Source organism: Accipiter gentilis, chromosome 20, assembly GCF_929443795.1.
Source record: "Accipiter gentilis chromosome 20, bAccGen1.1, whole genome shotgun sequence".
Taxonomy (NCBI): Eukaryota; Metazoa; Chordata; class Aves; order Accipitriformes; family Accipitridae; genus Astur; species Astur gentilis.
Window position 1 is genome coordinate 18750030 of NC_064899.1, and position 12401 is coordinate 18762430.

Consider the following 12401-nt stretch of genomic DNA (forward strand, 5'->3'; position numbering starts at 1 on the left):
TTTGAGATGCTAATTTGCCACTGAGTTGAAGAGGAGAACAAGCATTTCTTTAAATGCCTTAAAAGGCATAGAGCCTTTTAAAATGACCATTTCCCTTTTTTCTATTTATATTGACCCTTCTCCTTTGCTTACAGCTTTGGAAAGAAAAATATCAATGAGACAAAGCAGAGAGGAGCTTATAAAACGAGGAGTGCTGAAAGAAATTTTTGATAAAGGTAAGTGTTCTTCTTTTCACAATATTAAATTGACATCCCCTATAGTTTTATGGCCAGATATTACATTATTGTAACACTAAGAATTGGGAATACAGTCCTATATTGCAGAACTGTGCAGAACAAGGTCTCCAAACATCTGTTTTGATTTCACTGTGGGCTGGCCCTCTCCGTTGGATACATGTGGTAGTTACCTAGCAAAAACACTGAAAACTAATCAAAAATGTAAAGCAGTAGAAATATAAATCACAGGAATGGGCAGTAGTTACTCACTGCAAAACAGCGATGCATCCACACTGCAGGTAGATGGAGTGGGTCCGTGCCTGCATGTGTTATCATTGTCTGGTTGAGTCACTCCAGGATTAACTATTGTGGAAAAAGGTAACATTTAAAGGTTTTGGATCCTGATGAGCACAGAACAGTGCACATTCCTTTGAAACAGCTCAGAAGACATAATAATAATACCTTCTTCAGGATAATTAATTTGTTGAGTTGGTAATGTGTTATTTATGCAAAATGCCATTGTTTTGCAAACACCATTCTTTTACTCTGGTAATGCAACACATATTTGACATCTATTACGTATGTGTCAATCTTTAACTGCAGCTTTTATTTATTTTGCTGCTTCCCTTGTCAATAACTAAGGGAATGAATTCAGCGAATTGTATTAAGACATGCCAAAGTCGCATCTTAATTTCAATAGAACTTATGCATATGCTTTAAAGCCTCATTAATTCAAAGTCTGAAAGTCTTTAACAATACCAGTACAAAACCTGTTAGAAGTCAATAGAAGTTGTAAAACTTTAAAGTTGTAAAACTCCTATATTAGGGTCTACTTCAAAAAGTCTGGAGCATTTACATCTACTATCTACTTTTTTAGTCTAGTTTATTAGGAATTTAAAAATTTACTAACTCGAACTGTTATTTTTTTTAAGTGGAAAAAAACCCCCCACAACATTGCAAAACCAAAGAAATATGCTTCTTGTTATTAAATTTTACATTTTTTACCTGTTATGTATTTTAGATGCTTCTAATCCTTTAGATCTAACATTGCCTATGCTCTCACTATGACCTGCTGTCTTGGAAGTCATCCTAGATGCAACTTCAAGGTAGAAACAACTCCTGGCAAAAGGTTTGCCCTTCTCACTGCTTTGGGTTGTCCACATTTTGGAGTGTGACTCAGATCAGGTACACAGCCGTGAGGCAGGCATCCCTGTGGCCAGTGAGCCATGGTCCAGGCTGTCACACCAAGTGTGTTGTAGTCCAGGGAAGGCCAGGGGATAGCTCCCCGTTCAGTGTCCTGGCCAGCTCAGAAGTCAGCCTTCAGTCACACCTCTGTCCATGGTGTGGCCTCCTTCATCCCTGCTGCACATCCCACAATTAGCTGCTTTCTGACCCACCCCTACATACACCTAAAGGCATCCCCAAGAAAAATCTTTTCTGTGCAGTCTGACCCTGCTTTCCACGTTGAAACTTGGGGAGGTTCCCCCTGCTTCGCTACCAAAGCGCTACAGCTTTCTCTGTTCATCAAATAATGCTGTAGTTTGTAATCTTCTATGTCGTCTGGTGAAGCAGATGCTAATCTGTCTGGAGATCCTCATATGAAAAAAGAAATTAATTCCCCTTTATAGTCATTTTTCACCTTTTCATATCAGAAAAAGCTTGTATGAAACACATGCTGCTTCTTCCTATTTCCAGTGCAAAAAGCAGAGACATCAGACTTCTTCACTGTCAGGTGCCACTAAAAGGGAAACTACAATGCAAAACAGCTGGACTTCTTATTCAGGATCCTACATTATTTCCTGCTGGTTGCAAACACAGGAAGCTAAGAATTGGTATGCCTCCTTGAGAGAAAGAGGTAGGGCAGAGAAGAAAGTGGTAATACACAAGAATAGTAGCAGTGGTCGAGTAGCTTTGATGAGAGAAGTGTATGAGAAAGGCAAGATGTGTAGAGCAAAAGCAGTATTTCCTTCAGTGGTGTAATAATCTGAGAGTAATTCTAATAATGGATATTATATCCCACTGTGAACCTTAAGTGAAAGCAACATTCTCCTTGTAATTCCTGTTAGGTAATCTCTAATCCTTAAGAAAACACAGCAGACTTTAGCACTTCATAGCAGAAGGCTTTATTTGATGATGGTAGCACCTTCCATGCCAAGAGGCATCTTGTGCAGACAATACGTTTAGCCATAATGTTAAATCTCTTTGTCTCCCTTTCCTAAGAGGTGGACAAAGCAGTCAGAATTGGCCTGAGAGTTATTTTGCATTTTTCTTTCTTAAAAAAGTCCATACAGGTCAAAGGAAACTTGTGTCGATAGACTGACCCAAGAACAAAAATTCTGGAGCTTGCAGTGTGCTTAGTGTTGGTTTTGTCATATCTTTCATGTTGAAGAAAAAACAGATTAGCTAGCTTGCCTGCTGTTTAAAATGACACCCTGACCTATTTGCTGGCTTTTCAGAGGACTTTGTGTCATCCCGCAGGTGAAAGTTAGCAGAGCACGTAAGTCACAGTGTTCATACATGGGAGAGTCACTGCAGTCCAGCTGCTATTATTTGGGAAACAAGAAATGCTTTTATCAATTCAGTGACCCCCACACTTAAACTAGTCAAGTGAGACCATTCCAGACTGAACTGCAGAGAAATCTTTTCTTGGCAAGGGCCAGACTCATGACCGAATCAGCTTCTGTCATCTTCCATTTCTAGGGTTCTGTAACTTGAGTCTCCTGAAAATGTAGGCAAAGGTTGTAATTTTTTCAAATACTGTGTATTTTTGGAAAAATACTAAGTTGAAGAAGTATCTGATGAGGCACCTGCTGTTCTAATAGTTTGTGGGCAGGTAGTGCTAAGAGGTTAAAAATACAGCTTCCATTCGCAACACAGAACATACCACGGGATTTAAAAGAACTCACATTTTCACTATACCATTGCTCCTACACATAAACAAACAGCTTTGATTTTCACATGAAGGTGTAACCATCCCAAAAGCATCTGTCTTTAGAATTGCCCACTGTTCCATGGTGCCAGTCAAAGAACTAAATCTACTTGTAGTATTTTGATACCTCTTTTATGAAACATAGATGAGATTGCCTGTAGTGAGAAATTCCTGAATATGAGTGTGTACTGATTGCTTGCTTCAGAGGTGATGATACAATGGTTTTTCAAGGAAGCATGGGCAGTCTTCATCTTTTATACTTTTGTATTATTATACTCTCTATCTAATCAAAATGATGGATTTAGACCTAAATTTCAGGTTACCTAAATCGTGACAGGATTTGGACGTGTTGCACTTATGTGCTGAGGCAGGTTTTGTTTCAGTACATGAGCATAAGTTTGAAGTGGCTTCGGTAATGCAGCAAGGAGGAAGGCATGGCAGCCACCAGAGAGACAGTTGTGCTGCAGTAAAATCATGTGTTGGAAGGTTTTGAACTCTTCCAGAAGTGGGAGGACATCCATATGTCAAGCTGTCTCAAACTCCATGGGATCCCACAAAATTGGGGGTCTGCTTAGAGGCTGAAGTCAAGGAGAAATCTAACCGCTGTGCTAAGGTAGCCACCAAGGCTAGGAAACAGCCCTGGGGACAGGTCTTGACCACATACAAGAACACTCGGTTTTCCATCTCCTAGCCCATAGGGGCCATGGCAGAGAAAGACATGAATTTTTCTATGCCCATCCTAGCCTTTGCCATCAAGAATGCTTGCCTGGACAGTCTTACTTGAGAGCAGGCAAGTACTGAAGGAGACAACCCAAAGTGGAAAATAACCTAGGATTTTGAACTCTCATCATCATTTTGACTTCCGTAGCCATTTGTCTGTGGAAGGAGTGCATGAGCATGGCACTTTTCAGGTATGCAAGAAGTTCCCTAGTCCATGGTGTTCAGAGTGAAAAGACACGGTGAGAGGGTGGGCAGAGCTCCAACATAAAGAACAACAAAGGGACCAGTCTGTGTCAGTGTGATGCACTGCGGGCTGCTTCACACCAGGCAATTTTTAAAAAGTACCTGGAAGTGGAAATGGCAGGTGAGTTCAGGAGTACAAACCATGCTTAGGAGCTGCATGTTTTGAACATACCATCTATGCATTTCTGGGCCTTCACCCCATGCTGTTACTTTCACATGCTAAGGTGAATCAAAGTGTCTGGGTAGAGTCCTGTATCAGAGAGTTTCCTCTGAGGTCCTGTTTCTTCAGTGACTTCAGGTGTGCGGAGCCTCCTCAGTAACAGAAGAGCAGCCTTCATGTGCTCCTGTTGCTGCAGAGGTCAAGCTACTCTCTCTCGTCCCATCCAGATTCACTCAGCCAGCATTATCAAAGCTCATGCATTTAGGGGAAATCATTCTCCAGTAAGTAGCAGCAGGCCCTGTGAAAACACAGCAAAGGATTTAGCAAGTAAGAGAACAAAAGATTACATGTGTTATCACTGTGCAAAATTAACTTTGAACTCATAGCCGGTTCCTAAAGACTAATCGGTTCATTCATTTATGTGTAATTATTGCATTACCAGGATTCTTTTCATTTGTATGTCAGCTAACCAGAATAGCTTTTAGTACTTTAAAAGTAATAAGTAATTTGCCTTTTATGTCTGGTTGTCAAGCATGTCTCTGATCCAGGATTAATTCACACAAAGATATTCTTCACAAATTTTCATCCGCATCTTTGATCTGTTTGCTGTACTTCAGCAGCTCCCCATGTAGCGCTTCTTTAAGCGAGATCTGATTTAGGGTATGTATTTCAGTCATGATTCTGTGTCATGTCTGATGATTACATTCAAATCCAAAGATAAGTTTTAGAGTCTAAATGAAGATTAGGGGTATTTAGAGGTAAGATTAAAAGAGGTTATGCTGTCAGTGCAGAAGGCTGTCATGCTTGTTACTATGACAAAAAGTAAAAGCCAAAATTTTATCTTACATTTTACTTTTTTGCAATTGTAAAGCTTCAACAGGTCATATACCTTGAGAAGTGCAAAGTGCACTACAGTAAGATTTCAAGATGCTCAGCATGTTACGATAGGCATCCCACTTCACTAAAAATATGTAGACATCCCTCCAAAAAAAATGTTACTGGTTTTATCATGCATACTTTTTGTCTGCCAAATTTACAGTCAAATTTAGTCCTGCACTGAATTAATGAATATTGCTGGACACAATCACTGCCTTTCATTCAAGAAACAGTTGCTCTGCATAAGAAAAAATTACACTCTTTCATGAAAACAGGTGACTGAGACAACAGCAGCCCCTATCCCAAACACCTGTAAAGGTGTGTGTTTATAAAAGGGAGACAGAGCAAGCACAGAATACATAGCATTTCCACCCAAACAGCTAAGTCAAAAAACATTCACCTTAAATACTGGCTGAACTGTTGTTTGATTTTTGCTGCCTAGGGAAATAAATGGGTTTGTATCGAATGACCACAGCAGTTAGGAGACTGCTGTGAACAATTGGCCAAAACCTTCAGTTTTGATTAATGTTGCTACCTTTTAGCCAGCTCAATTGTTTGTTCTGAAAGCCATGGGTTGGATTTCAGTCTAGTATGATGTGGCTGTGTACCATAATAGCTATCTAGGTCTTCAAAAAGCCTCCAACACAAACAAGAAAGTCAAGACCTTGGTATTCCTAATAGTTCCAAAATAAGTAGGAGACCATCTTCGCTTGCTGTAGGGAAGGTTTAAAAGGCAGAAACATCATTCTGAATACTTACCAGCTAACGTACTTTCAGACTTGTTAATTGGTGTGTCCTGATGCTTGAGTGAGAATTTTTTTTCTCTTTTCAGTATTGTTATCGGAAGTGTTTTGCACATCTTAGCCATGTGAGGGGAAAATGTGCACTCACTTGAATGATTTACATCTGTTCAGTACGTTGAGCACTAATACAGCTAATCAGAGGTGCCCAAAAATCAAGAACCAGATCCTGAAATCCTGAGTTTGACTTAAAAAAATAATTTAAATGCATAGTAAAATTAGAGTCCATTTATTTGCCTGCTGGTGTTTAGCGTTACAGGTCACATTCCAGTTATATTTTCAGGCTTCCACTCATTACCATAGGGGCTGGACACTTTACTTTGTAAAATTGTAATTGAGATATCCATGTAGTCATTGCCTCCAGGTACCAGAGTGCTGTGCGTAACAAGTCTGAGATAAAAATCATGTGGGACGACACCATAGAGAATGATCTGATCCCTCGCTTCTGTTCTTTATTATTTCTAATGTGGAGTGGCATTTGATAGGAAAGAAACTACCAGCTGCTGTTACAGAAATTTTGCTCAGATAAAGGAGATATTAATAACTTTAAAAACAGTCTTTCTAAATGGAATCTGCTGTATCCAGTATCAAGACCTTACACCAGGTGACCATAAAAATTATTCTTTCTCTTAAAATCTTGGATGCTGGGAGCTGTAATGTTTTTATTTGTGTGTAAAATAAGGACATACTTCTGTGATTTTGCTTGTGTTCTTTATAGCATAAAAATTGGTGTAAGGGAAGAGAATAATTCCTGTTAAAATTATTAAAATATTATAAATTATATACTGTGTATTTTAGTATTCTTTAAGAAAGCTCAATAGCTTCAGTTCCAGCCATTCTCATTCCTGACTTCCCAGCTTCAGCAGAGACAGAGGGAAAACAGATTTTGTGGCCCTGGCTGGGCCTGCATGGCCCCATGAGTGGAGGATGGTCAGGAACCATCCAGCTTAGACCATGGATCATAATGACCATCCTAGGGTAAGCAAAGGATCAATACAGATATTTGATAGATCCTTCCCAAATCTTAATAACCCCTTAAGGTAGGTGGAATGCTGTGAGACTTCTGTGAAACTGTTGCGGACAGAACATCACAGTCAGACATCTCCAAAAATTGCTCTGCACAAGTTGTATTTTTGAGATACAAACCATATTGTTTTGATCCTTATCCCTGTGTCTTCTGTAGACATACAAGATCTCAGTTCAGGTTCCTCATTTTCAAGCAAGTTAATGAAGATAGCAGATTTAATTTTAAATTTTTTCTGCATCTTATTTACATGTCTTCTGTTGTCATTCTGCTTTCCTCCAACTATGAACAGATGGAGAACTTTCCATACCAAATGAAGAAGGAGCTTTGGAGAATGGGCAGCCTCTGGGCTCTGGGCAAGTGCTAAGCTCCAGCCAGGTATCCCTGCCAGCCCTAGCAGAACTGGAGTCAGGTCCAGCATCTGGGGAACCCTGCTCCTATGAGGTCCTCCCAACCACAGATATCATGGATGGGACAGGTAACGTCTTGTTTACATTATGATGTAGATACTCTTAGCTATTTGAAACAAGTTTTTGACTTCTAACATTTGGTGTCTAGCCCTGAGAAATCCTTTTCAAAGACAAAGGTCTTCTGGTGGAGAAGGAAGTGACAGCATACAGGTTGTCACTGGATGTTCCATGACAAATTTTGACTGGCTTGGTGTAGAAGTAACGTCTACTTCTGCAGCAGTAACCTCTTTGTGAGTAATGCAAAGTCCCTGTACTTTGTCAACATTTAAGAGTAGATTTCTAACTCTCGGGCTACGTCTCAGCTGTGCCAATGAGCTCTAGAGGAGAGAGCGGACATGTTTAAACCCTAGGGTACAACGTCATGCCCTTTATTTGCCGCGTGGTGTTGGGCGATGTTCACACTGTGCATGTTTCAGTGGCTAACACAGCTGCCCCACCGTAGGTGAGGCTCTCTGCACTTCTTCCCTAGCCCATGCAGAGAGATGGCAATGCTGTACATGTAGGTTAGCTCCTCTTTCTGCATCCCTTAATGCTGAGAGTTATGGGCGAAGGTCAAGTGAGGAAAAGTGACTGGTAGAAGTGTTCATCCATGATCCTGCACAGCTATGCAGCCTCTTTGAAATGAAGTAGGTCCCGTGAGGTGCTTTTACATTTATAGGATAAGTTTAGAGAGCACCTGGCTAACATATCTGGTCCTGAGCAAGCTGTGGTGACAGACTGTCTGAGATGTGACATTTTAAGGCTCTTGATCTGTGTTCAAGATGTGGGAACACGTCCCAGCCTGGCATAAGGGAGCTGGCTTCTGTCAGAGGTAATGGGAAATTTGGCTGTTGTGTAGATGTCCGTTATTCTTTCTCTTTCTCTTTTTCTCTCTTTCTTTCTCTCCTCCTTTCTATGTTGTATGATGTTTGAGTGAAATCTATTAGTCATTCTTAACCTGCATTGCTGCACTGCTTTTCTTGTCTTACTACGGCTGTATCCGCTGCTGCTTTGCTCGTAACGTTATTGCGTCTATGATGTGGTTGTGTCCTCCAGTGTCTGAAGACAGCCCCACATCCAATGAATCCGGCGTCCTCCTGTCCCAAGATCCTACAGCTAAGCCAGTCCTGCTACTTCCCCCCAAAAAATCTGCCGCTTTCCCTGGAGACCATGAGGACACCCCAGTGAAACAGTTGTCCCTCCTCAAACAGCCCCCTGCCCTGCCTCCTAAACCTATTGCCAGGATTGCCAGCCACTTAACTGGTAAGTAGGTGTTCCTGGACCCTCAGCACCACCATTTCCCTTATAGGAAAAACCTGCCCTTACAGCAAGGTTCTCAACGTCCTTTCTCTTCTGTAACGCTGTTTGCACATGTTGTTTTGTGTACTGGTAATGTATCTGTGTTGTACTTAGGGCAGGGATCACGAAGCATTTTCAAGCTATAACTTCATCAAGGTTGCTTCAGGGCACTTCCCCTCTCAGATGTAATTACCTAAGACCGCTGCTGAATTTCCTAATCCTCCTCACTCTTACTCATCACGACTTAGCATCACCACAAAAATTGCAGGATGTGCTTTGATGGGAAAGGAAGTATCAGGAAAATACTAGGATATCTTTAAATGCCTTTAATGAGAAAAGGGGTGAGGGTTGAGGGGAAAGGGAAGATTTTTGCTTTCTCCTTTTGCCCTTTGTTGCTTCTCCCCTCAGCTGCCATCTGGGCAGGTCCCCCTGCACACACGCTGTACGTTTCCATGTGTTTGCCTTTTACCTGGGCCCCTGATCCTTACAGAGGCTATTCTGTCCCATGGCTTCTTGCCATTTTGCTTCCCTGCGCACACTGCCTGCCTAACTGCTTGCCCTTTCCACCCCTGCCCTGACTACTCCTCTGCCACTGGTGAGTCCTGATGATGATGGACAGCTCCAGTTCCCAATAACCAGGATTTTGGTGTCCTGCAGTTTATGCTGCAGATTGTCTCTCACTGCATGGCAGCTAGCAACAGTAGGCAATACAGGCTCCTTTTTTGTGTTGCAGATGTTTTCACAAGTGTCCAGGCTCTTTGGGATTCAAAGCTCTAAGTACATGTAGAGGGAGGATTAGCGGGTCTCCTCTCTCCAGTCTGTCGTTTAGACCGCTGAAGCCAAGGATGGCTACATTTACACAGACCAAAAAAGGTTCCCTAATGCTTGCCTGCACCTTTTGAACAGTCTGCTCATAACTGCAGCTGCCATGCAGGAGGCAGCACCTCAGAATCCTGAGTTCAAGACGAGGTGTGGTGCATCTCTGTACTGGGGCAGCTACCAGTCTTCTCACTGGGTCGATCTTCTTGTGTTAATGCTGCCCTGGTCTTTTCAGATCACATTACTACAGTCCAGATTTTTTTTTTCCTGACAGTTAATACCTGTTTTATTTGGGTTAAGATATATATCAGGAGAGAGCTCATTAAGAAAGAACATGTTCTGGTTTTCTTTCATATCTCTACGTAGTCTCTTCATGTTTCTGTTTGGATGACCACACATTTTTGTTCTGTATAGTTTTGTTCATTTTATGTGAAATCTCTTTACTTTCTTGCCTGCCAAAATCTACACATAATGGTTAATATTTTGCCCTATACTACAAACTGAATGGGCAGTTCTGCAGCCTGCAAAGCCAAGCAGCAATATTAATGGCTTCAGGTGAGGACAAAACCAGCTTGCTATGATCTCCCGTAACACTGTCCCAATTACAAGAAGCTGCTCAGAAATGAGGCCAACATGGAGGAAGTAAAAAAAAAAACAACAGGAACATTATAGAAAAAAACTCAGGTACTAAATGTCCTTCATTCATAAGCCTTTTTTATTTAAGAGATAGCAGAAAAATCAAAGGATGAGGGCTTCTCGTGTGGGGTTTTTTGCAGCTGGAAATTTTGTGTGAAGCAGAATCAGGCTCAAGCTATCAGCATAAGTCAGTTGCTTGATGGTGATGACTTTACAATGAAAGTGAAACAGAACTGTGACTTCTATTACTTTGTGGTGGCCTATAGTGGTCTCGCATCCAGTCCTGAATAAACTCTCGTATGTGCGTATAGACAGACTCTTGCATGTGATATACAGAACCCTCAGGAAAAAGTAACAGAGATTCAGATTTAGTCATAGGGACCTAATTTAATTGACAGTTATTCCTGGTGGAACTGAAAGCCTCATTTATACATAGCTTATAAATAAAAGTATTAAACTTATTCTTCAAGGTCCATTTACTTTGGTGGTCTAAAGGATATACTTGTTGTTCAGTGCCTTGTGCTCTCCACTGGTAATTATTTTAGACATGTATAATCTTTGGAAATGAGCAATCAATCCTAATGAAGCACCCTCATCAGTGAGAAGCAGAATTAACACTATTCTTTTACTAATTACTCCAGAGACATCCTCAGCTTGTGTGTGAGAAAACAAGTAAAAATCTGAATTCTGGCATTTGAGGTGAAGACTTTTCTGTTCTTTTTTCATCCCCGTTTTTCTACTGATTTGTGAGAAGGTTGAAGGACAAATTAAGACATACTGGGCATGGCTAATGGAGAGTGACAGTGGTTTAATGGTCTGGTAGCTCTGTTCAAGAAGACTGCAAGGGGAGATTTGATCTTGTGAAGGGTTCAGGTACACATCCAAAAATGCAGAAGCACCTCTTAACTTCTCTCAAGATAAATGTATGTGTATGTGTACATATGTATATTTATTTAATAGAACATGTTTTATACAAACATATATTATAAAATCACTACAGCTGTGGTCAGCAGCAAAAAAAAAAAAAAAAAAAAGGAACAATATTTTAAATACAAAACTTGAGGAAAGAACAGCTTCCTTTGAGTCTGACCACCTTCTTGCTGTGAACTTATCCCAAAATTCTTCAATAAAGGCATGAAGACTGACTTGCAGCGTTTGGCAAGCACTTAATATAGGTTTTAGAAATGGAAAAGAAACATTCCTGATCTCTGAAAGCATTAGTGAACGATCTCAAACATCTATCTGCCTGTGCCAAGACAAAGATTGGCCTTTCCCTTGATAAGAAACACACATAAAAGAGCAGGCCTAAAATAAACATGTAAGAGCACATTTAATTGGGGAGAATGAAAAGAAAAAATCCTTTTTAAAGGTGACAGGAAGAGAGAATTGCCTGTATCAAATATAAATCACATAACCTTGGCATGCTTATTCTCAAGGCTGAGGTACTGTGGGGACGGGACAGTGCAGGAACGGGGACAGAGCCAGGAGCAGACTGCAGAGCAGCCACTGAGAGTGGTGCCACTGCCGCTGCAGTGCTTTGCCTCACGCCATCTCCCATGCTTTGCCTCACGCCATCTCCCATGCTTTTGATGACGCTGCCTTCACAGGGAACTGTCCCTATCACAGAACTGGGTGTGGAAGTGCCCACGCAGCCCTAGAAGACGGGCAACCCTAGGGGACAAACATGATCCTTAACTGTTTTGATACCATTGTTTCACTACTCTGCATTTCCTGTTGGCCAGTCACCTTCTGGTGAGCCTTCTACTGGTTTTCAGGTATGATTCTTTTTAGACAACATTCATGGACAGAATTTCTTTCATCATTTTAATTCTCCAATATCCACATGCAGAACCCAGGCGTTTAGGACAAAACTTGCAGCCCTCTTCGTTGAAAATGTAGGAGGACCTGAAATAATCACCTGGGACCAAATTTAATTGGACTGCTGGGCTGAAGTCCCCCAATTATCATAAAATCTTTAATGGCCAAAAGTGACAAGAAGACTGGTCATATCCGATTTGATAGACCACATACCCCAGTGGTGTAAAGCTCATTTTGATCTTGATTCATTGAGCAGTTACTTCTCACCAGTACAGATAATGTTTTCTGAAATTAATTAGATATTTTCCATTCAAACAACTGAATCACCAGTAACCCATAAAATCCCCTACAACATCAGAGAACAAAATATATGCCAGTAAGCTGAGATCTCAGCAACACCTGAGTGTATTTGA

At 41.0% G+C, this 12401-nt stretch overlaps 1 protein-coding gene across 4 annotated transcripts in view; it reads left to right on the plus strand.

Annotated features, from left to right (window-relative positions):
- PHACTR1 (phosphatase and actin regulator 1) overlaps window positions 1–12401 on the plus strand; it is a 292025-nt gene that overhangs the window by 218222 nt on the left and 61402 nt on the right. For all 4 annotated transcript variants that reach the window (XM_049824013.1, XM_049824011.1, XM_049824010.1 and 1 more), the window contains exons 3-5: window positions 135–215; window positions 7260–7445; window positions 8473–8679. In XM_049824013.1, coding sequence (XP_049679970.1) covers window positions 135–215; window positions 7260–7445; window positions 8473–8679 — 474 coding nt within the window. The remainder of the gene's footprint in view (window positions 1–134; window positions 216–7259; window positions 7446–8472; window positions 8680–12401) is intronic.